The sequence below is a fragment of the Alligator sinensis genome, unplaced genomic scaffold, assembly GCF_000455745.1.
Source record: "Alligator sinensis unplaced genomic scaffold, ASM45574v1 scaffold707_1, whole genome shotgun sequence".
NCBI lineage: Eukaryota > Metazoa > Chordata > Crocodylia > Alligatoridae > Alligator > Alligator sinensis.
The window spans coordinates 847,782-873,178 of record NW_005842065.1 but is presented as its reverse complement, the minus strand read 5'-3'; the positions used below and the strand labels follow the sequence as shown (position 1 = coordinate 873,178).

At 45.6% G+C, this 25,397-nt stretch overlaps 1 protein-coding gene across 11 annotated transcripts in view; it reads right to left on the bottom strand.

Moving 5' to 3' along the window:
• The window catches only part of SMARCA4 (SWI/SNF related, matrix associated, actin dependent regulator of chromatin, subfamily a, member 4), a 52,203-nt gene extending 26,826 nt beyond the window's left edge, over window positions 1-25,377 (bottom strand). For 3 of the 11 annotated variants that reach the window (XM_006023383.3, XM_025203850.1, XM_006023386.3), the window contains exons 1-15: window positions 21,415-24,826; window positions 14,207-14,456; window positions 13,537-13,669; window positions 12,291-12,689; window positions 11,341-11,439; window positions 10,342-10,600; window positions 9,638-9,764; window positions 8,690-8,863; window positions 7,584-7,757; window positions 7,260-7,427; window positions 6,091-6,141; window positions 5,047-5,177; window positions 3,305-3,362; window positions 2,441-2,562; window positions 193-343 (exon numbers count right to left, since the gene is read on the bottom strand). In XM_006023383.3, the coding sequence (XP_006023445.1) occupies window positions 193-343; window positions 2,441-2,562; window positions 3,305-3,362; window positions 5,047-5,177; window positions 6,091-6,141; window positions 7,260-7,427; window positions 7,584-7,757; window positions 8,690-8,863; window positions 9,638-9,764; window positions 10,342-10,600; window positions 11,341-11,439; window positions 12,291-12,689; window positions 13,537-13,669; window positions 14,207-14,428 (2,268 nt within the window). In that variant the 5' untranslated portion in view covers window positions 14,429-14,456; window positions 21,415-24,826. Of the gene's footprint in view, window positions 1-192; window positions 344-2,440; window positions 2,563-3,304; window positions 3,363-5,046; window positions 5,178-6,090; window positions 6,142-7,259; window positions 7,428-7,583; window positions 7,758-8,689; window positions 8,864-9,637; window positions 9,765-10,341; window positions 10,601-11,340; window positions 11,440-12,290; window positions 12,690-13,536; window positions 13,670-14,206; window positions 14,457-21,414; window positions 24,843-25,282 lie in introns of those variants that run through there. The other 8 variants (XM_025203849.1, XR_003093987.1, XM_025203853.1 and 5 more) reach the window with 8 other exon arrangements.
• Window positions 25,378-25,397: the final 20 nt, after the last annotated feature.

The window sequence follows — 25,397 nt, the reverse complement described above, 5'->3', positions numbered from 1 at the left end:
CCCCCCCCATTCAACTTGTGCCTTTCTGCACACATCTGTCCTGTCCAACATCCCCTCTAGGTACCTGGCAATGCCCAACAGGCAGAGCTGGTGTGTTGAGTCCCGTGCGTGTGTGCGTGCACACACACAGCACCACTGGCCATCTCCATTCAACCACCCATAATCAATGAGATTCCTGCCTTGGTTTCTCACCTGGTACTGTTTGAGTACACCGTTGACCATAAGCGTGGACTGCTTGTCCACCCGTTCGGTGACTGCGTGGGCCACAGCATAGTAAGACTGCAATCCCCTCGCCAGTGCTTGAGAGACCCCATATTCATCATCAACATCTTGCTTTGCATTCCTATGAAAGGAAAGACGTGAGGAGAAAAATCCTTTTTACTTCTCTAAGAAGCTGCACTCCAGGGCCCCCAAGCTGCCTCTTGGCCCCTAGGATCCAGCAAGTTGCATCAACACTGAAAGACTGCTTTCATTTCTCATCTCCTGCAAGGACCAGGGAGTAGAAAGTAAGTACCCACATGCTCAATGCTCTGGAAACTAATAAACCTTGCCCTCCCGGTATTTGAGATCCTATCCTGTCCAAATGGCCATTTGCTTTTGAGACTGCAAGGAACTTGCCAGTTCGTAGCAAAATCTGTTACTGCCTCCACATCCAGCAGTATCTGTTTTTTGTTAGCTTTCTTTTTTTATTTTTCTTAAAAAGATTATATGCACAGGGCATGTATCAGTGCAGTTATATTTAAACCACACTAGTTTCTCCTGCAAGTCACTTCCAATACAATTAAAAGGAAGATTTAAATGAGTATTCTTCTGAATTGATGGCAATTCTGTTCCATTGGTGCACCAGAAATTACTGATCTCACAATGCTTAAACTGATCGCCTGAGGAAATTCCCTACGTGCAATTTAAGGCCCAGATGCATTTTCTGGGTTTCACAAAGGAAACTGGGAAGCTGCACTGAAAAAGCAAAATGCAGTGCTCCCCTGGGAAGATCTGGAAAGACAGCTGGTATCGCTACTGCCTGACTAGAATTGTTCCAGAGGTGTATGTGCCTTTTCTAGCTTGTCTAAGAGCAAGCAGGAAAGACGGGGAAGATGTGTGACCAAGGCATATGCAAGGTCTTATCAATATTAAAAGGAAACTAAACTACTTCAGCATTAAAGTTCAGCTTTTGCATGCAGGAGAATCAGACATTCAAGCCATGTTTTGTGCAGGAGCATAATGTGGACTTGCTTTGAAATACTCTGCCATTTCCACACGCAGTCATAACTTTTCCCCATGGAAACACACGTTACCCAAAGACAGAACCCGAACTTGGCATTCTCTGACTTTCAGTGATGTAAAATAGTCAATACCGCATTCAATTTGTTTTTCCCTCTCCAGTGAATTTCCTTAGTTTAAAATAGCTCAAGTAGGTGCATTCATATTGATACGATAATCTCCATTCCCATGGTTACTTCAATAGAACAGCACACAGTGTACTACGTTCCTATAGAAAAGCTTGTACTTTATGCTATGGTAATACACCAACTTAATGCCAAAGATTGCATCTCTATACAGACTGGCACCCAGCAAACACGATAGCTTGCTACTTAAGTACTTGACAACTACATTTCCCTTTAGCTCAAGCTGCAGGAACTCAGGCTTATGAAACAAGAGGTTTGTAGTTCGAATCCAAATGGGGACTGATGTTTGCAACCCTTTTTCATTATGCTATTTTCATATACACCTGTTCTTCCTTCTCCTAGTGTGACAAAGAGCATTTCTCAGCGAAGAGAATGGTACACAAAACTGGGAGTTTTCAATTCAAACTCATCTGTTCAAGCATAACAACAACCATCACCATCACTCAAATCATTCTCTTGGTGTTCAATACTTGTGTCACTCCCTTGTTCCGATATAAAATATTGATTTCTCATCAGTTGCAGAAAAACTGAGCAGACATTTTCAATGTTTGTTGAAGGATTTACATGCATAATCCATCATGAGAATAATAATAATAATAATAGAATGAGCTGTTCAAAACAGCTTAGATTTAGAGGCACATCTCAACCTTCAGCTCTGGGTACAGACCAAGAGAAGAATCACAGCTCAAAATGTTTTGTTTGAGGTGGACACTGGTGAAAGTTGCATGCTACTGGAAGTGCCCTCCCAGACACCTCCACACATGGTGAAATATGACAGTGTCACTTGACAGTCAGGTGACAGAGAAGCTGAACAGCATAATATTTGCTTTAACTGGACTCAGAGAGAGCACTACACAAGCCTCCTCTTGCTAGCTATTAGGGCATGTCAATAATGCCTCCCACAAAGCCATCTGGAACATGAGAATTCCACCTGCAGCCACTCTGGGCTTTTTCTCCCTCCCCCAAAAGGGTAAAGTGAAAAGGGTATCAGAAGATGTAACAACTGCCAGCCAGAGGGACTGCATAGGGCTTACTCGATAATGTGCCTGGCATCCACTTCTGAGACGTCGTCGCTGTCTGGATCTGGGATCTTCTTTTTCTCCTCTACCACGGGCAAGGCAGGCTGAGCAGGCTGCGGTTGCTCCTCTTCTTCCTCCTGACAGAAAGGAAAGGCCACGCTGTACTGAATAATCAGCTGTTTGCTCCTCTTTACACTAGAAGAGTTACCTGCATGTTCCCAGTAACCTGGAGCAGATCAAGTCTAAGACACTTACTGGAGACGTACTGTATCTAGCAGAAGAGCTCTCTGTAGCTATAAGTCTCCATTTTTCAATGGTTATATATCAGTGATTCTCAACCAAGATGCAATGGCACCCTGGGTTGCCTTGAGATCCTGTTACGGGTGATATGGGCAATGTTAGCACTATTAGGTATGCAAACGTAATCTACAAGATCCCAGGAGATTGCAATAGGAATCCATCACGTTAAAAACATTCTGTCCTGTTGTAGTCTTTTCTGATTTCTTTGCAATAGGTGAATTGCTCTAGTATTTTCTGCAGTGAAAAAAAAACCTAGGAGCTGGCATTTTCTGAGTGGTGCCTCAAGCCTATTGAGAAGCACCTTGAGCCTAAAAAGGCTGAGAACCATTGGGTTATGTATCAACCGAGAATGTTGCTTTCTTTAAAAAAAAAAAAAAAAAAAAAAAAAAAAGATGGATGGAATGCAAATGGAAGTTAATTAAAACCAATCAATTAAATCAGGACCTTCCACTCGGTGATTGTAACCAATCTAACCTGCTTAGTGGACACACACATGGGTGGGGGAAAGGTGTTTCCCAGTCTCCCCGTGATATCATAAAATACAAAAGGATAAGAGTGATTCAAAGCATTTCTTCTTACCTCCTCCTCCTCCTCTGACCCACTTTCTTCACTGTCAGATCTTGGAGCTACTTCATATCTAATTGAACATAAATATTACTATTAAGTATCAGTTCAGCTCTTGACAGCTCTACATACAAACAGATTAACTTGGGTTCTAGAAGCTTTGAATGCAGAACCACAATTATATTTTTAGTACTATTTTTATAATACAAATCACCTCTTCTTCCTTCTGCTCTTAAGTTGCTGGATGAGCACTTGGATGAATGCCTGGTATTTGGGATCATGTATACATGGATGTCTCAAACACCTCTGCAACAGGGTTTCTACTATTTTGTGAGAACCAAGGTTTGTTTACTCAAGTTTCATTGGACCATGTACGGCTAGAAGAAAAGCTCGACAAGCTTTCAGGCACAAACTGCCTTTCCTCAGGGGCCTAAAAACTTAGTTAACTTCTTTCCCCCACAGCTACACAGTCCAATAAAATGTGTGTGTGCACGTGCATGTGTGTGAGTGCACACTGGATTGGCCGGGGTCAGTCCTAGATTTTGGAGGCTGCCTCAGCATCCTGGCTGTAGGAGAAAATAAAAGCAAGAGTCCAGATTGGCACAAATTGGCCTCTATGTGTGGTTCCTGAGTCAGGAGCTGGGCATGTACAGGGGGGTTTGCGCTAATCTGGGACTTTTACTTCAATTTTCTCCAGGGAGCCCAGCCACTGGTTCCTGGTGTGGACCCCACCAGGCTGAGAGCAGAGTTGTTTGTGAAGTAGGGTTGGGGTGCACGCATAGAGCTGTGTGGTTGAGGCTGTGTGCGTGTGCGCGCGCATATGCGTGTGTGTGCACGCGCACAATGGCCTGCCCAGCCCTTCTCCTGGGAGTCACAGGGTCAGGGTTACATGTGTATGCATGTGTACACATGTGTAGAGGCCAGGGGCATGTGTGCATGCATTACCGCATGCATACACTGGCACCTTAACCTCCCCTCCCCATGCCAGATTTCCCGCAAATTCTTATGGCCACCCTACACATTACCAGACAAATCTTACTTCTCGTGTATGCCCCTGGATCATTGTGACTACACTTCCACTACAATATTACCACCATGTTATTTTAGTAGCTGTCTGTTAGGGCCTAGACAGACAAATGAACAGGGATACCAATACAGTTGTAAAGAAAAGGATTTACCATGGTTCAGCTGAGGTAACTATTTCATCCGTCTGCTCTTATCCCATGGTAAGTGCAAGTTAAACCAGGGCAGCTTGGCCCTAAATACAACAGGGTTAAGTTACCGCGGTTTAGCTTCATTTACTGCACAAAATGAGCAGAGAGACTAAGCAGTTACAGCAGATCACCTGGCATGTTCTCATACAGGATATGTCCCCCCCCTCAACTTTATGAAACAGAATCATTGTTTGGCAGCTCATGCTCTATACTGAGATCAGCAGAATCTTGGCTTTCAGAAGTGTCTTTGGGCCACCTCTTGTGATTCACAAGGTTTTAGGCCGGGACCCTGTCAGTGCTCTGGGCTATGAGAGCTTTTTTGAGCACTGGTTTAGAGCTGAGCATAGACCACAATCTTGCCATGAACCCCAAGACAGATACCCTGCACAAGATGAATCCGTTCCATGACCCAGCTCTTGAATGGCGATGATTTCCAACCCCTGGGACAGGCTGCAGAAGCAAAGCTATAGAGTGTACTAGATCAAACGCTAGTCCATCTGCCTTCTGGAATTATACTGGGAGACCAGCTGGGATCTGGCTTACCCTGGATTCATCTCTAACCATGCATCCAGTTGTCCAGCCTTTGGAGCATCTGTGCCAGTAAGGATCTTCCCGCTTTCAACGTGGATCACTTTAACAGGGAGGTCACTCATCTGGCTGGTTTCATCCAGAGGCTGAGAAAGCAAAAATATTCATGAGGCATTTGGGAATCTTCCACCCCCAAACTCCTCATCAACTGTGTGTGACTGAAGTAAAAAAATAAAAATAAAAAAAATGGGGAAACTGCTATGTAAGAGGTTCACCAAATGGTGGCCACAGCCAGACCGATGGGGCAGGTCAAAGGTTTTGTTTCTAAAAGACCACCGCAAGAAACAGGAAGCCAATGTCTTTACCAAGCGCCTAGACCAAAGGAAGCACCAGTTGGCACAAAAGTGCACAAACAGAAGTGCTTCATCTGAAATACACCTAGCGTCTCTCACAAATTCATTTCCCACTCAATATTTCCCTTGTTGTAAACAGCTCTGCAAAGTTGTCAGCACGTTTGTAACTGAGACCATGGATTACCACGCTGAGATCCCCAGGCTAGTTTTGTACACGAAGAGCTACTTTTAAGGCTGGCAATTATATGACCCCCATCTCTGTGGTGGCCAAATATCTTTCTTTGCTGTATTTGTCCACGTCACTCACGTATACAAGGAGGCTCCATCACTCCCACTTCATGGACGCCGAGGGGCTAAGGAGCTTGCTGAGGGTCATATAGGAAGCCCATGTCAGAGCAAGGAATAGAACCCTGGTCTCCCACTTTTTGGGCTACTGTCCCAATCACTGGACCATCCTTTCTCAGGCAAGACTGGACCCTATGGGTCCAGTTGGATTCTCTCCTGGAATGAGAAGTTTTGCAGAGCCCAACATCTCCATTTTTACTGGGGGAAATCGTTAAGACAGAGATTTTCTCCACATCCAGTTTCTATGGAACTGGCTGCCCTGTGCACTTCATTAGAGCATATTGCTGTTTTCCCTTTGGCAGCAGTGAACAAGTGTTTTCTATCCTACTTGGCATAACATGAAAAAGATCTTTGTACTTACTTCCCCATCTGGTCCAATTGCCGGCGTTTGTCCCTCTGCATTCTCTGCCTTCTGAAAGAGAGAGAAGACCATGGTTAGCAACTCAACACTGAAGGAAACAGAAACTAAAGCCATGATCAATGTTACTCTAGCATAGGGCTTTTTAGGTAAATAAGCTCAAAAGATGATAGGGCTAGGAGGACAGAAACTGTTGAGGCGCAACAGATTTGCAAATGAAGTTCTGGCTTAGCATAGCCACAAAAGTATTCGACCAGGAATTATGGTTTTATTGCTGCCTCCTATACAGGCAGTTTCCCCCACAGATTTCCTATAGCACCCATTACCACAGCATGCAAAGCCAGCTCTTGCTAGTGAATTCTATGCCTCATAGCGCTAAGAGAGCAATAGAATGGCTGTTCAGAAGTAGAGAGGAACCATTTAAAATCTCCTGGAATAGAAATCCTGCTGCCTGAAAAAGATATTTCTCACCTGTTTCTCACTGTGCCAATTCAATCTTGTATTCCCAAACCAGAGCTTGGTTTTGTTCCATAGTAACAAAGAAAGAAACTGAACTCTGTTTGGTTTTACCAGCTTTAGTCTAATCTGTGACAATTTAGGAGGAGTTTCCCGAAAAAGCTGTCTGACCCGGTGACTTACACGAAAACGGTTTGTGATTAGAGCATGTACAGTAAATATTCACTAGCAAATTTCCATTAGTTACAAGCAGCGACAACGTAGGGCTGTTTTGGGTTTCTTTTGCTATGTTACTATGTAAGAAAACTGCATTGCAGTTTGTAAGTAAAGCGATAACCCAAGAGATCTGCCTTAGGCTGAAAAACCTAACAGAAGAAAAATGCAAGATACTGTTTTTTGAGATGTAACCCCAAATAGGGTAGAGCACGTGGCGAGACCACAGGTTCTGATGATGCATTCGGCATCCATTTCTGGAGTTCCCAAGCCAAGCTTGGCATTGGATTAGAGGGGAAATAGGCTGGCTTATCTTATTTTAGTTCATCCATTTAGTATTAGTGTGAGTGACAGTTTGCTCAGTAGAGGCCTGAGCTGTGAAGGTAGAAATAAAAATGAAATGAGACAAGACCATGGAAAGAATTCTGAGATTTCCAAGCTCATGACCTGCTCAGGTTCATGCCCTGCCTGTGCCATCCTCCTTTGCATCCTCCTGAACTCACCTTCTTTTTCTTTTTCTTTTTTTTCTCCTTGGCAACCTGCGCAGCCTTGTGTTGACGTACCAGTTCAGTCAGGTTTGCTACGTACTCGTCTGTCTGTTGAAGCAGGTAGGCCAGGCGCTTGTCTTTCTTCTGGTCAATCAGCTTGCGGTACCCTTCCTCATCTTCAGCCTAGATAGCAAGAGAGAGAGGAGAGAAAAAGAGAGAAGGTCTTCCTTGCTGCTGAAAGATCATCTAGAACAAGCCAGCTCATGCTCCCAGGCAGGCTGAAGACAGTTGACATCACTCAAGTGTATAACATCCCATCTACCCTGTGGGAAACCTCACCATGAGGCGGCGCATTCTCTCCTTCTCAATCCTCTCATTCTCTTTCTTCTGCTCACGCTCTGTGTTAGCATGGTAAGTAGCCACAGCCTTGGTAAGTTTCTGAATCTTGCCTGTGACAGAGCGGTGGTATTCTTTGAAATCCTTCGCATGCTGGAGAATGCTGTTGAGGTATTCCTGAAGGGACAAAGGGAGAGCAAATGAACAGAGATGTCAGGATACTGGAAATGGGCACCCTATTGATCAGCGCTGAACTACAGTACATTCTCACATACAACATACCCCAAGATATAATACACACCTTGTTTCTGAAAAGCAGAACAATGAAAATAAAGAAAAAGATTTCCAGATGTATGCCTGTATAGAGCAGGGACAGAAGCTAATCTTCAGCTCACTCACTTCCCTTTTCCTGTTAAACTAAAACTGAAACCCTAGCTGCTGCTAAACACTGGATGGATCAATGATGTTGGTGGATCAATGATGTTGAAAAGAGCTAAAGAGTCTCCAGGCCTGAAAAACAGGAGGACAGAGACCAGAACCAGCAAGCAGACAGCAAAACTGCCCCCCAAAAGAGTTAGCTTCATTAGTAGAACATGAAAACCATTAAAAAGGAGAGAGAATTGTTAACCCCTACAGAGTGAAGAACAATGAACCGTGAAGTCAAATGACTGCCTCAGCTGCCCAACTTGTAATGCCACAACTGATGCACTGCAAAGCAGAATTCAAAGCAGGGTGCTTCTATCCCAGGCAGAAACAGTTTCCCTGCTCAATACATACACCCCAATTCTGGGGGGCTGATACTGGGGAGGGGAGGGGAGGGGGGGGAACAGTATATTGTATATGAGCAAGTATGATAATTCACAGTAATACAGTATCACCTTTCCCTGCCTTGAACCATTTGGTTCAAGGATTAATTCACCTTCACACTGAACACAGAAAACTCTTATTTTCCGTTACCATACTTTACGTGAGAGAACATTTAATTTTAATACCTCAGAAAGAACCCAAAATTTGATGGTGTCTGCATTTCAGCTCTCCATGCAGGAGCAAGTTATGGCCCTTACAAATCTCAACCCCAATGTCCTGGTCTCTGGAACAGTATAACTTGCCTGGTGCTTTTGCCTGCGTTTCCGCTCCTGCTCGATCTTCTGCTGCTTCTCCAGTTTCTCTGTGATGCGCGCCTCCCGCAGCGACTGTCGCTTGCTGCGCTTGTAGGCCTTGGCGTTGAGGGCAGTTTCCAAAGCAGTGTCCCGCCTCATGCACACCACCACTTCCTGACGCAGCTTGGGGAGAAAGTCACTGCATTTTAGCTGTGGGCACAATTCTGTTGGGCCAAAGTGATGCCCAATATTATACCATCTCTGCACTATTAAAGGAGCAACCATGCTTCTGGAGATGGCCAAGGCAAGAATGTCAAGTCTAAAACATGCACAGAAATAAGCGGTGACTCCATAAACGCTCTCTCATGGCCACTCAAAGCAATGTTCACTATTAAAATCCCTTTCCTGCCACTTCACTTCAGCCTTCTGGAGTTTAAGTGGGACTCAGCATGATGACTAACCCTGAAACACTTGTCTATGCATACAGGCCAATTGCACCCTCAGAGGGAGAAAAAGCAGAAGTCAGCTGTCAGGTCTCAGAATAATGAGTCATAAGAGGCTGCCACAACACAGCAGAACTATGGTTCTCCCAGCCTGGTGTCCCATTGAACCCCTAGACCAACTAGGACAACAGCCCCTCTCATCAGGCATCTTTGCTTCATGCCATTTTAGATTAGATGAGCAGAAAATGGGGATGGGCCCATGTTCTCAGTCCAATATTAAAGCAAGCTACCATTTCTCCTTCTCAGGCAATAAGCAGATACCATGAGGCGGGGCCAGGGTGTCCCTGCCATTCGTTGGTTAATTTCCACCCACGCACAGACACAAGGCCTCCAATTAACCTGGTTCTGTACATCCAGCATTCGCATGAGATTAGAAAAACCCACCATATTTGGCTGATTTCTTCTTCTGAATCGGACACTGGGCAAAACCAGCTGCTGGAATGTCACCACCTACCTGTCTCTGGAAGTTGAGCAGCCTTAGTGCTTTAAGTTCAATGGTAGCTTTGGTTCTCAGGTCACCAGCCAGGGACCCAGGAAGGTTTTCCAATTCTTGGATCCTGTGAGCAATCCGAGCCTGCAATCTGCAGAGATCACACAGAAATTCATGGCAGATGAAGACAAGACTGAGTTTGCTATGTATGTGCCCCTTTCCTCTTTAGCTGAAAAGAGGGTCTCAAATACACCTGTGCTCTATCAGGTCCTTAAAGCACTGGATCTCAACTATTATGGGGACATGTGGCAGTGCTGTACATCTGTTTCTAAAACGATGTTTTAGACATGGTTTAATAAAATGATATACCAGCAGCTCTCTTCTCTGGCATGAAAGAGACACTCACTTGCTAATGCAGTGTTGGGCAGGTGTCAGCCCCTGAAGAGACATGCAGACGAGTGTCAGCACAGCAAAACAGAAGGTTTCTGGAGCTGTACTGACAGGCAAGGGAAACAATTTATGTCCAGTTCCCTAAGAGGGTCTGTACAGCACAAGTCAACTGGGACTATAAAGAGGGAAAAACATGTTTACTTGAAACCAGACTAAAATGCAGGGGAAACCACAGTATTCCTGACAAAGGAGGCACCGACAAGAGAATGAAAGAGGAAACACAGCCAGTCCCTTTCACATCAGCATCCCACGTCCCAGACAGAAGCCAGAGCTGTTACCTGTACTCTCGCTCCTGTAAGATTTCCACGGGGTCGAGTCCTCTAGGTTTCTGGATGGGAGTGATCCGGTTCTGCTTCTGATGTAGCTGTACCATGGGGGCAGGTTGGGCCGGCTGCCCGGGGGACTGAGTCTGGGGAGGCATGACAGGAGATGCTGCCGGAGGTACCGCTGGGGGTGCTGGTGAGGGACGGCCGGTTGGTTGAGGAGGAATCAGTTTCTGAGGTGTGCTAGTGGGGGCTGCAGCATTTGCCATTGGTCCTGTGTGAAAACCGAAGCAGAACAATACTGGGGCATGTTTCTTTTTCTTCCCTTAAGACTGGTCAGAATTTCAAGGTGGGCAAGCTGCTAGGACTGCTCTTCAGCAAGGAGCTTATATCAAAAGGATGGGCTGGAGGTTCTTTAATGGGGGACAGAGCAGGTGAGAGGCTGCTACTGTTAAGATGAGCAAGAAGAACTGGGCACCTGAAGCCTCAGCTGGCTTCAAAGCTTCTGAGTGTCTGGACATGTTTCACTGTCTAACTTCAACTGATTATTTGGACCTGGAGAACCCAAAGGCAGCCTTGCTAAAGTTCTGAGGCTGGCACTTTGGAAAGATCATTCAGAATCTATGTATTTCTAATCCCCTCAAAGGCACCAGAGGCCAACCTGCAAAGCCTCTTTCAAGCCCTGGCCTGTCTGCAGGGGAGGCCAGTAGGAGGTAATAAAGCCATGAGGCAATTCTGAGGCTCTTTGGAAGCCGGAAGACTGCCATACCTGGTGAAGCTCCCCACCTGGCAGTGATGCACAAGCTGAGCGTGAGGTCTACTGAGATCTGTCAAAGCTCATGTGATGATACCCTACTGCACGCCATGAGGAGGGGAGGTGAACCAGTGGGAACAGCGAGAGCAGAATACGAAAGGGAATGAGATGCCCAACTAAGGCACCAATGTCAATGGGAGGTTAGGAGCCTAAACAGCACCAGGGACCTGCACTGCTTTCTGGCTCCAGGCCAGTCTTACCTTCAGGCCAGGGCTTTGGGGGCCCACCAGGCGGTTGCCCAGGCATTCCCGGGGGCACTCCTGAGGGTCCAGGAGGGGGCATGTTAGGCCCTCCTATACCTGCGGAAGGGACAGAGAGGGGACAGCAGCTGTAAGACCATCTACAGAGTAACACGCTAGCCCATTCCTTGCACGCTGATTACAGGAACCCAACTGAGGCTCCTTCCAAGCTTTGTAGCTGTTGAGTGCTCAGCCTGTGTGCCCATGTCCACTGTCAAGGTCCCTTCCCTGATGAACACACAACTCTGGAAGCTAAAATATGCATAAACAAGACAGAGAGGGGGTAACAGCAGCACAGATTGAGGGGAAGGAAAGAGATGGGCTGCAAAGGTGGCAGAGAAAAGCATGTGCAAGGGCTGGACTGAAAGGGTTTGTCAAAGAAGGTCTGACAGAGCAGAGAATATGGAACAATGAAGAGAGGATGAGGAAGAGCCCTAAAAGAGTTGGTGAAGACACAGGCTGGGGACTGAATAGATGTTACACAGGGCAATATGTTACTGTGGCATAACACAATGTGGGCCAACCTCAGTGCTGCAAATTAGCCCTCCATCCTCCCCAATTTCCACTTCAATGCCCTTCTCCTGCTTGATTTGCTGCTCTACTTTCTGTTCCCTGAGCCCCATCTATTGTTCTGCTCCCTGCCCTGTGACCTCTGCCTGATCTGATGCTCTACACTCTGCTCCCTTACCTATCTGCCATTGTGTTGCCTGCCCCTTCCCAGATCCGCTACAAGCCACACCTGGAGGCTGTCCATGCAAATTGTGGCACTTGTCCCATAGGTTGGACCCTCCTGGCCAAAAAGAAGGCATCATGACAACAGAGGAAAGGTGTGACCCATCACTACCTCTGTGGGACAAGTCTATAGAGCGTTCCTGGAATCCAGGCAAAGGAACAAGCATGCCAATGCTTACCATGAGGTCTGTTATAGTTGGGAGGTGTTGGTCCGGGTCCAGGCCCAGGTCCTGGTCCTTGCACTGGTCCTGTCCCAGATACAGAGGGTGGAGGTAGTGTCGGCATTTGCTGCTGCATTCCAGGCATTGGTCTTTTTCCCTGCACTGCCATTTGGAGGTGATCGGGTAGGGGCTGTCCTCTAGCCAGCATCTTGTAGGCCATAATCTGAGCTCTTAACTGGTGCAGCTGGTTCTGGTTAAAAGGGGTTGGGCCCCGATTCTGTTGCCCTAATGCTTGTGGGTCAGTACCATCCAATGGGACTCCTCCAGGACCGGAGGACATCTGTGGGCCAGAGGATGGACCGTTCGCTGGGACTGGGCTCGACGCGTGCTCCGAACCACCCAGGGGAGAAGGATAACCTGGAAAGGAGACAGGCAGCTAGGCCAGAGCACAGCATACACTTCCAGCAATGCCAGAGCATGCTGTCTGCTCCCTGTAACCTAGACAGGAGAGTCGTTTTAAAAAAGACTCCAGGGAAAAAATAAAAAAAGCATTTAGTGCAGGTCACATTTCTAGGAGTGCACCAGGACAGGTCTAGAATCAAGGACTTAAAACACAACAAAAACACTGTTAAGGGATTTTTTTTATCCTGGATGGACAGCAGAGTCTGCCCAGATAGAGACACAGGTGTGCTGGCGGCTACAAATGGCTCCAAGGTGCCTCATGTGCTGCCTTTTTCATCTATGCCCTCCTTGGAGAATTGTTTTCTGCAACTATATTAGATTGGAAGCCTTCCTGGCCACAAAACCACCCTGCCCTAGAGTCCCTTGACCTGACTACCATGAAGGAGGCACAGGAGATGAAGGAGGGAGATCCTGGCACAGGAGGCGGCGGCACAGGAGATCCTGTCTCAGGCATGAGGTTGGACAAGATAGCCTCTGGAGGTCCCTTCCAGCCTGACTTCTCTATGATTCTAAGGATACTCAGTGGTTGCACAGATATAAGTCAGCTTCCTATCTGGAATTGTGTGCCAGGAGCCCAGAATGGCACCATTCTGTGTGACATCTGTTCCCAGTGCTACACTGTACAGAGGAACAGGTGGCCTTTCACAGAAGTTTGCAGCTTGTAGCCAGACTCTGCACCTCATTGAGCTAATGCAGCATCCCAGGGGAAGCAATAATCAATAAAAGGAACTGCACGGTTGACTCGTGTTCTGAAAGGTCCCACAACAGCCTCCCAAACACTCTGCTCTCCCCACCAAGAGACCTTGGGAGTGCTGATCCATTGGGCTTGGAGGAGGGCCCATTCCTGCGTGTCCACCAGGCCTCATTCCCATCCCCTTCATTTGGCTGTAACGAGGATCGTCTGACAGCCCCTTCTCATGCATGGAATCCATTGGCTGAAAGAGAAAGAGCAGTGATCTAAAACTTATTTAAAAGCAACCACCATCAAAGAAACTGCTGAGCTAGTCTCAGCAAGAGAGCCAATGGTGATGGAGTGTGGTGTGGGGCAGTCTTGATTTAGGTTAGCAGTGTTCTGGGGACATTAATCATCTGCCATATGTGGATATGGCCTAAACAGCTGGCATGCAATGGGGCAGAAAAAATCACCACAGAAGAGAAATATTAAAGGATTTCTCACTTCTCTCACACACACGATTGAGTTGAAACCCACGTTAACTAGGTAGGACAGAAGCTGGAATTCCCCTGCAGGCTACAAAATCTGCTGGAGGCATCAATAAGTACATACAAGGTCTCAGGGACCGTGTTGTGAACACCCAGGTAGCCCATTTTGGATAGCTCTCGCCAATACTAGACCCATCAGTCTTCCAAGTTCCAAGATCAATTCCTCAATAGTTTGGAAGTTACACATTCAAACCGCACCCCAACGGTTACAACCCCCCACATCCCTACCACACACCAGTACCACCTCTTACCTTGTGCATCTGATGCATGTTGTCCTGAGCATAGCCCCCAGGGCCCTGAGGTGGCATAGGGTGTCCTGCAGATGGGGGTCCAGGGCTCGGTCCCATCATACTATGTGCAGAGCCAGGTGAAGGTCCAGGGCTGGGGCCTAACATTGCACCAGGTGATGGCCCAGGCCCAGGAGAAGGGCCAGGGCGAGGCGTCCCTCCCATTGGAGGATCTGGAGTAGACATCTTCAATGGAGCTACTCAAAGGAAGGTCCTAGTGCAAGAGAATCTGTGGTCAGGGATCTCTTAAGACAGCCATGTTGCCACAGGATGGCTGGAGAGATGGTGGGGAGGGAAACGTACCAGAATCGACTAGACCCTACCAAGTCCTTGAAAACATCGGGTTGTCAAAAGACAGAACCAGACAGAACATTAGGCAGTAGGGGAAAAGGGGAACTAACTCCATGCACCAGAATATGGACTTGGTAGGAACACTTTGTACATGGTACCAGGATAAAAAGGCACACTGGGAACTTCAGAAAGCCACTGGTTCCCTGCAGCCTGTTCTCCAGCACCTGGTCCAGGCTGCTTCTACACATCTCAGCTTACGCAACTGCCATGCCTTCTCCAAGGAGATCTATTTGAGGGGCTTATCTGCTCTCTACATTATATGGATAAAACTATGACAAGCAGGCCATCTATATGCAAAGCTATAGGAGTTCACCTGAAAGTGTGGATTTTACATCAAGTTTGTTAAACTAGTACAATTCACTGTGCAGATGCTGACAGTTTTAAACTGGGCTTATGTTAGCTTCTCTTGTATCAGTAACTGCAGAGGGCCAATTTAAACCAAAAAGGACTACTTTTTTTTTTTTTTTTTAACTGACAAGAGCACCTAAGCGGATTTATGAAGGTTTTTTAAAAGAGGAAAGGATTTTTTACAGTGATATTTTGTATTGGGCTAACTTAATCAGGTCTACTATTTAAAACTCATTATTGTTTATTGTTTTAAAACTCATTTTCAATTCCTGTGTGTAGGCAAGTTCCACACCTCTTCTGTATTTCTAGATTACTTATTTCAAATGAGAAACTGGGACTGATGGCCAGTCCAGAACAACATCAATTCAGTGTAATTATAGCAAACAGCCTTCTCTAGCCCTTTAATCTTCTCTGAGTATACACATACATGCCTTTAGCACTGGCTGGTAGTTGTAAAACGTTAAATCACTAATGCATACTAAAAAAAAATGAGCTCTAGCTTCAACAATACAAGACAACCTCACGCCCAGTCAAACCCAAACCATGAAAATATGAGGATCAGTCCACCAGACAGAGGTTCAGAGTGACCAAACCAAGGCAAGAGTGTTGTGTGAGTGGGCCTGGCTAGTATAGATAGTGTTTACAGCAAAACAGCATTCTCGTGGTAGCAAACTACAGCCTGCAATGATGACAGCAGGAACAAAACTAAAAACAACCCAGTTGGCTGACCTGCTATTTCAAGTTTGATTTGCCTTTCCATTTAAATGTTGGGTGTTTGTTTGTTTTTTAAAGAAATGGATGCAATAGATTTTGCTGCATCAAACTCCACTGATGAGATGCTGTTTAAATAACGAATGCAGCCCATTCGTACATGAAAGTCTGCAAACGTCGATGGAAACAGTTGCTTGGAAATGCACTTTGGAATAAAAATTTCTAATTATTCATCTGCATGTTTCCACCAAATTAAAGCTAACATACAAGCTGCAGGGCTGCAGCAATCGAGATTCCTTTTATTTCCAATGTGGCAAGAGATTTGAACATCCGTATTTTTGAAGATTCCAGATGGTGAAAGGGAACACAATGCCCAGGTAAAATAAGCCAAGAAGAAAAGAACATTTATTATATTCAGTTTTGATCATACTTCCTTGCCCCCGGTCTCAGAATCAGAATAAAGCGGATCTCTTTAACCAATTCTTCACCTCCGTTTTCTTGTGCAGGGAACGGGACTTCCCTGCTGTGATAGAAGCCGGACGCGAGGGGATCGCCTTCAGACCTCAGGTTGGGGAGGACCGGGTTAGAGAGCTTCTGGAGGGGCTGGACGCGTTCAAGTCAGCGGGTCCGGATGCTCTCCACCCCAGGGTGCTGAGGGAGCTGGCTGGGGTTATTGCAGGGCCCCTGGCACGGCTCTACGAGCGATCGTGGTGCTTGGGCCAGGTGCCAGAAGATTGGAAGGTAGCTAATGTGGTCCCCATCTTCAAAAAAGGGAAAAGGGAGGACCTGGGCAATTATAGGCCCGTCAGTCTTACCTCAATCCTGGGGAAGCTCTTTGAGAAGATCATCAAGGAGCACATTTGTGATGGGCCGGCATCCGAGATGATGCTCAGGGGCAATCAGCATGGATTTATTAGGGGGAGATCATGTCAGACCAACCTGATTGCCTTTTATGATCAGGTCACAAAGGCCATGGATGCAGGTGTCGCGGTGGATGTAGTCTTTCTGGACTTCAGCAAGGCCTTTGACACCGTCTCTCACCCCATCCTAATTAATAAACTAGGCGACTGTGGCATAGACGCCTACACGGTCAGATGGATTGCAGATTGGCTGAAGGGTCGCACTCAGAGGGTGGTGGTGGATGGATCATATTCGACTTGGGGGGAGGTGGGTAGTGGAGTCCCTCAGGGCTCGGTCCTGGGCCCTGCGCTGTTCAATGTCTTCATCAGCGATCTTGATGTTGGGGTGGAGAGCAACCTGTTTAAATTCGCTGATGACACCAAAATTTGGGGGGAGGTGAGCACGCTAGCAGGGAGAGAGAGATTGCAGAAGGATCTGGATAGGTTACAGGGGTGGGCAGACAGGAACAGGATGCGTTTCAATACGGACAAGTGCAGGGTGCTGCACTTGGGTAGTAGGAACCAGCAGCACACTTATAAGATGGGGAGCTCCCTACTTGAGAGCACGGAGGCGGAAAGGGATCTTGGTGTCATTATTGACTCCAAGATGAACATGGGCCGACAATGCGAGGTCATGGTTGGCAGGGCTAACCGGACCTTGTCGTGCATCCACAGGTGCATCTCGAGTAGAGCCAGGGAGGTGATCCTCCCCCTCTATGCGACGCTGGTCAGGCCGCAGCTGGAGTATTGTGTCCAGTTCTGTGCGCCCCATTTCAGGAGGGATGTGGACAACATGGAGAGGGTCCAGAGGAGGGCCACCCGCATGATCCGGGGACAACAGGGCAGACCCTACAGTGAGAGACTGCGGGACTTGAACCTATTCAGCCTCCACAAGAGAAGGCTGAGGGGGGACCTGGTGACCGTCTATAAACTCACTAGGGGGAACCAGAAGGGTTTGGGGGAGACGCTGTTTCCCCTAGCCCCTGCTGGCATAACAAGGAATAATGGGCACAAGTTGATGGAGAGGAGGTACAGATTGGACATCCGAAAAAACTACTTCACAGTCAGGGCGGCTAGGAGCTGGAACCAACTTCCAAGGGAGGTGGTGCTGGCCCCTACCCTGGGGATCTTTAAGAAGAGGCTGGATACTTACCTGGCTGGACTCATTTGAGTCCCGTTTTTGTTTTTAGGGTGAGTGGTTTTGTTTGTGTTTTTGGGTTGTTCTCCCGCCCTGGCGGGGGGTCGGGCTAGAAGATCTATTAGGTCCCTTCCGACCCTGAAACTATGAAACTATGAACTATAAGAATGAGTAAACGGAGACAAAAATCTGTAACATAGCTGCATTTTCACTCATAGAAGTAACTACACCAAAGCTTTCACCAGACATAAAATCCCTATTCGCTGTCTGAATCAAATTAGTGTCTAATAGATTATGCAAGAAAAGATTCAGTTGCCCGTGAGGCAGGTAATATAAACTAAACTTCAGGTGGCAAAAAAATAGGGATGCGGTATTACCAATTCTAAAGTTACAGAAATTCTCAGAACAAGGAGTCTAGGGAAAAAAAATTATGCAACTCAGCCAGAATGTGCTCTCTAAAACTGTCAAGCTACATCAGAGCAGGTAAATGTTTACAACTGCCTGTCACACGGGAACCCAAATCCATTTCTGGATTTCATGCTCTGACACATATTGCAGCTGTGAGAGCAAAAAAGGTACCAGAAGTGGGAGCTGAAGGAACCGAATGCAAAACTGTTTTCTAATATATCACAAAGGGGAAAGTATCTCAGGGTTTAAAGGAAGCTAGAAAGGAACTGATTGGAATTTATGCCTAAAACTCTCTCATGAAAAGAATCCAGATATTTTCTATTTTTTATTACCTCGCAGGGTTAAATATTTGAGAAGCCTTGAGGAGTCTAACTCTTGAGGAGAGAAAGATGCCAGGCAAGTTTGTCTCTTAGAATCAGCAGACTGGCAGGAAGTTGGGATGCTGCTGCCACTGCTTCCATAACCAACCTCTCCAATTTTTCAGGACTAGACAACATTATAACATTGTGAGATAATAATCCAGTAGCGAACCTTTCTTTATTACTATATTTTCTCATATACAACACACCTGGGCCTATATGGAGTATAGTATAAACCTTGTTTTTCAAAGGTAAAAGGAAAGGAAAAAAAAAATCTTTCCTTGTAGTAAGTAACTGGATAGCAGCAGCTGGGAGCTGAGCCTACTCTTTGTTCTGTCCCTTGCAGTTTTTGCTTTCACTTTTGCCCATCATATCCAAAAACTCTTTTTACCATATTTCTCACATATAATGTGCACTAAAATTTCCAGCAGCTGGAGTTTTTTTGGCAGCAGTGGGGTGTGTGTGTGTGTGGAGGGGGGAGGGTTGGTTGCATGCGAGAAAATATGGTATTTTCTGTCCCTCCATCCTTTTAAGAAAGCAGCAAGAGTCAAAGGAAGAGATCGGACATTTCTGTGATTAGCAAGAACAGCCAGAGTGACTGCAATTGATACTGAAAAATTAGGAAGAGATGTTAACAACCTCAGTGAGTCCTGAGGGTTCACAAGCCAGCCTGTAATCAGGACGTAGCAGTGAGACCCAACCTGCAGGAGTGGCAAATTGTCAGTATTCTGGCATTTTTACCCTCCTCCTCTGAAATACCTGCATACCGCTGTCTACATTATCGGACAGTAGAGACTGGGCTAGATCAGTCTGGATCCAGTCTGGCAATTCTTATTCTTAAACAATTTAATAAAATGCAGAAAAAATAATAGAAAGGTAAGTGGATTCCAGGTTTTGGAAACTTCCACCCCATCAATCTAATTTAAAAAATGTGCATCTGAGCACAAACATGATCTGTAATTTAAACAGCAGCACAATATATAGTCACTTCGGTCACTAGGAGCCAATCTCCTGATCAAGGCATGAGAGACAGTCACTCTGTCCAGGCCATTCCCTTACTCATGCAATCTAGGTTTCAGCGAGATTGGAAATGCCCTCACACATGAATGTACAGAACTCAGAGGAACCAACTACAGATTCTCTCCTTAGTAAGATTTTTCTTGGGAGCTATGAGGTTTGTTTTAAGGGTGCTGCATGGTGCAAGCACCTATACATGATTCACGTGATAAATCTAGATATTTTAAATAGGAATTCATAATGTGAAAAGCATTCTGATGTCTTGTGACCTTTCTGAACTCTTTGCAACAGAAGAATTACTCTACGTTTTTCCACGGTCAAATGAGTGAAAGCTAAAAAGCTGCTGCGATCGCGCGTGGTGGGGGGAGGAGGAAGAGAAGTTGGGGCTTACAGGGTTTAGAACCACTGCCTTAAAGAGTATTATGGACTTTTCTCCCTTCTAAGGATGTCTTTGGTCAGGGATTCCACTCCTGGATCAGTTACCAAACAACATAAAGGCATGCCACAGTCCTTTTTAAACAGGATTTGGATCCTTACTGATTAGCATTTCCTCATTCAGGACAAGAACAATGTCACACAATACTCCACAATGTCACTTAAACTTTGAAGGAGTGTTATAGCGTTCAAGAACCCTGTCACTAACCACACAGGGAGTTTGTAGCCATATTTTAATTTGGTAATGCCACTTCCTTTCACACATGCAATTATATTTAAAGGGATAAGGCAATTTGCAGTGTCTGCTCCAGACAAGGCTCAGAGCTGTATCTCTACCCCTTGATCTTTAAAATAACTAGGGTCCATTGCTACGCATTCTTAACTGAGTCTGTAAAGTTACAGTGAAGTGCAAGTACAGCCCCTAGCCCACAGTTTTCGTTCATCTGCTGACTGATTTTTGGGCACAGGCATCCAGGCTACCGGCTTTTTGACTTTCTCCAGCCTTCACAATTCTAGCAAGACAATGCACCAGCATTTTCTTTTCCCCCTTCCCTTTCAAGCTACCATTTGTTCCCCTGCCTCTGCCTTCCAACAGCTAATGGCCAAATGAAGAACAACTGAAGAACTTACTTTGACAAGAATGTGGAGGACATCACACACTTGCCTATAAAACCTGAACCCTATTCAGCACAGGAGATTCCCAGCATGACCCACAAACCTGCAACTTACAGCTGGTCACGGAAATTTATGAAGTAGCTGATTTTTCATTGGTCTGGCTACAAGTTATGCATTTCATGCCCATGCTGGCAACAGAAAATATTATCTGTCAGGGGCAGGACACTAGGATTCCAACCGCTCTCAAGGACTGAACTCAAATGAATTTACACTGTACTTTGAGGAACCTGGATGTTGTCTGAAGTTGTCTCTCACTAGAAAGGAAACAGGCTCTTGGAACCAACAAAAGAATTCAAAAGGGCCTTGGATGATTCCATACCTACCTTCTTCTCAAATGACACCTAGATCTGAGAAAGTGTCAATACAAAAAGTTATCTATTGACCCACCTATACCCTTTCAACACATTTCTCAATGATGGAGATGAATATACTCTACTTCCTAATGTCAGCTAAGCAATATTTCAAAAGAGTCTGTGGTTTTCTCTCTGGCTGTAGGGGACAGAACTAGGAGCAATGGCCTCAAGCTGAAGCAGAGGCAATGTAGGTTGGAGATGAGGAGGAACTTTCTGACTATGAGGGTAGTTGAGCTTTGAAACAGGCTGCCTAGAAAAATGGTGAAATCTTCATCCCTAGAAACATTCAAGAAGAGGTTGGACAGATCCTGCCTTGAGCAGGAGGCTGGATTAGATGATCTCAGGATGTCTGGTCACTTCCAGACTGACTTCCCTATGCCATGCGCCATTATATTAAAAAAAGATCTCATACAGCTTGTGACAGACTAATACTGTAACAAAGGTGGACTAGTCAGTGGCCTGCCAGTCCAGAACTTACCTATGCACATTGAGGTCTCCACTAGCTCACAGCACAGTGTCAGTGTGGTGAGAAGGGGGCGACTGAGGTTTCAGGATTACCAGTTTTAATCCAGTGCTGTAGGAAGAAAATTGGCAATTACCTCTCATCAACTGGATCTAGCCAATAAACATTCTATGTCACGGCACAGAACAACTGGGTCTCCCTCTTTCAGACCAACACGGGGAGAATGGTCATGTTTTACTCCACAAAAGTACTGGCTGTGGACACCAGACATGCTGGTGTATTCCTGACAGCACTGATCATGGTATTCCTCTGCAAATGTGGCTGCACTTCATGGGCTTTGGCTCATTTGCCTTTCTAGGCTTAAAAAAAAAAATCTTAAAAGAAATACAGGATCTTGAGATCTTTTGTCACTTATTTACTCTCTGGCATAAATTAGTGTTCATATCAAACCTCCAGCAGTAGAGATAATACTGCCTCACCATGCCCCTCATTTGGATGTATCCACCTCCCTCAGACTATAAACTATGTGGGAAAGGAACTATCTTTTTGGGCTGCAGTTGTACAGCAACACACACAAGAGGGTTCTGGACCATGGAGCTCTTAGGCAGCTCCACAACACACATATGGGACCAGCCCACACAGAACCAAACCCAGCTGCTGCCTTTTGTCCTTCTTGATTGTGTCTCCACTAGGGTAAGATTATTTTTATACCCCTGCTATAATCCCAACCTAAGAGAGGGTAGTTGTAGATTAAGTCAAGGTAACTGAAACCCTTTCGGGAGGGCAGCCTGAAGGTATGGTGACCTAATAGATTAGGCTGTGCGTTAGGATTCAGGAGGCCTGGATTTGATTCCCAGCTCTGGTACTGCTGGGTGACCTTGGGCAAATTACTCCCTCCTTGTGTCTCTGTTTCCCCATCTGTGAAATGGAGATAAACAATCTTGGGCTCCCCTGTAAAGCACTCGGAAATCTACAGGCAAAAAAAGTGACACGTTATTAGTGAAGATAATAATAATTGCACACCTTGTGCAGCATTAAGTATTTCCTTAGCTCAGGGGCGGCCAACCAGTGGTACACGTGAGATTGAGGAGGGAGCAGAAAACAAAACAGCAGACCAGGCAGTGGAAGAGGTTCAGAGTGGTCATTAGGTTACAGTAGTTTGTAGCATGTCTGCCAAAAAGTCTAGTGGCTCCCAAAAGCTTAACATGACCCACGATTTGTCTGAATCTGAAACGGGGATGCTTATTCCTTTTATAACAAAAGGGTTAATGAAGAGCAGCTTGGACAGGCCCTAGGACAATGGAGTCCTGACCACCATCTAGGCCTCCTGTGCTAATGCATTTTCAATATATAGGCATGCATCCTATGCCATCTACTTGATGTCTAAGGACCACTGCTGCTGCACATCCCAGAATGTGGTTGGCCCAGAAGGACTCCATTCCCTGTCCCCAGGGAAACAGGATCTGCCACTAGAGGCATCTAGCACTCCATTCCCAACCCCGCCTACAGCACCTCCAATGAGCTAGAAGTGGGGGGATGTCTACCAGAACCCATTTCCTCAAAGAGGAGGCACCTGTCCTCTTTTGAGTGGCAAGGGGTATGGGTTCCTATCCCAACACTATGCGGGACCTGCAATCCAGGTCTCCCACTTCCTAGGCAAGCGTGCCAATGCTAAGCTCTTGGGTCAAAGACTGGTGCCACCACCCCATTGTTCAAACAGTTGCTGCAAGTGGTTTGTCTCGGGCTAAAAGTCTGGGGACTCCTGCAGAGTTCACACCCTTTCCCAGAGGGTGAAGTAGCTACATGGGTGCCCATCCTGTATTGCTTCTGAGCACGTGCAGTAGCACAAAGCTAGATGCCTAGGTAGGTTATTTCATGCCAAAATGGAGACTCATTGGGAATCTGGGTGCCCAGAAGGGTTTGCAGCTGCCATGTAATGTGGCACAAAATGCACTTGGTGACTTAGTGGCTTAAAAGTCACCTGAGTGATACAGGGACATCCCAAAGGTGAACTAACAAATTAGACTACTCATGGCCTCTGTGAGATTTAAAAACAGTGATTCTGGGGCAAATGTATCTATTTTGGCAGCAGGGATCTCAATTCTCTCTCAGCACACTAAGTACATATTTTAATCAAAACATGGTTATGAAATAATAGCTGTGTGGTGGTGAATTGTTACTGAGCCTCAATAGCAGTAAAGACATGCGTTGCAGTTTTATTCCTTTAGCACATTAGTATTTGTCACGTTCCAAAGTTTTTGGTGCATTTTAGATTCACAGGTTATAAGGCCAGAAGGAATCACTGGGAACATCTACTGGGAAGGAAAATACGTTTGGTCCAAAACATTCTGCCTCTCTTTTGTTCATAAATGAAGCTTGGCAAATTCACGTTGTTGGATAAGCCCCCTTTCCAGTTTGCATGGCTGGGGGCTGTATTCATGCATTGCCTTTGACAGAGAACATTCTCATCACACCAGAGTAAGAGCCCTGGGTGGGCTTAAAAGCCTTGAAAACCATTTTGAGTATTAAAAATCTGGAATAAAGAGGCATTTTCCTCTCACTGATAGCCACATGGAATTACAGGTTGGGTGGGATTTTTAAAGGCATGTGAGGGATCTTGGTGCCTGACTTCCCAAGACTCCTCTGAAAATCCCAACTGTGAACACTACAGGTACAACCCCAGATGAGATTTCTGTGACCTCTGGTTTAAAATTCCTAGGCTGCAATATGCACATTCCACGTCTGAAAGCTCAACCTGCATAGAAAGGTAATCAAATATGCCACCAGAAACTTAAAAGCCACTCATTTCTTAGAGGATCTTAATGCAACTCATGAATTTTAAAAAACAGCTGCACAAATCCTTTAATTATATCCCCACTTCTGCATCTCTTTAGATTCTGATCTTTGAAGGAGGAAAATATAAATTATTTTAACACAGAAAATTAACAGATTCTCTCAGTTAAACTTGCCTAACCCTTTTGCATATTTGAATGGTAGGAAGCTTAGAAGAGCACAGTCCCAGCACTCTGAGTTAGCTGCACACCATTTATCTGCCACTGTGCTGAGGGACCAAAGCAAAGATGAACTCAAAACACACTAAGATACATGAAGGATCCGCCAATCAGAAAGAAGTAAGAAACCGGGAGAAAAACTCCCAGCACGTGTCTAATGCTGTCACTCTCCTTCTTCTCTGAAGCAGAGGCACAGAAAATCAGGATGTGTTTTAAAGAAAAACAAGAAAAAAAAGTCTGAAAGCTGCTATTAGTGCACCAAAACCATTTTCATGAAAGAGCAATTTGGACATTTCAAGTAATTTCTCTCTCAAGGAAGGGATTAAAGGAAAACATTTGTAAAAAGCCTTAACATTTAGAACAGTGTTTCCCAACCAGTGTGCTGCAGCACAAAAGTGTACTGTCAGAAGTTAACAGGTGCGCCACGGAATTTTGCCATGGCAATGAGCTACAATAGATATGAGGATGGGGAATGCCTTAACAGGTGTGCTGCAGAAAATTTTTATTACTGCAAGTGTGCCTTGGGTTGGAAAACGTTGGGAAACGCTGATTTAGAACATGGTATTATTTATTACATGCAGTCAGAGATCTCAAAGATTTTAACACTGGGTAATATTTGGGTCAAGATTTTCCAGTTTTACATAGAAAACTGTAGTATCTGGAAAGCCAAGGGCATTTTGTAAATGTTCAATTGAGAGGCACCTCCTTCCATGAGCTGTCCTGAGGCATATGCCATGAAAAAAAAGCATATTATTCAATGCATTTACAAGGACAGTTAAAGACAAATGCCACAAACAACAACAAAGACCCTGCTTTAAAACAATAGACTACATTGTTAGTGGCAGCCTAACCAAGAAGGAAGAGCAACCCACGCTGAAGCAGGAGATGAAGGGAAGACAGTTAAAATCCACTCCTGATATCAGGGCACCAGGGAACAGGGAGCATCCTGTCAATTGTCAATTGATTTGTAATAGTTGGTCCTGCTGA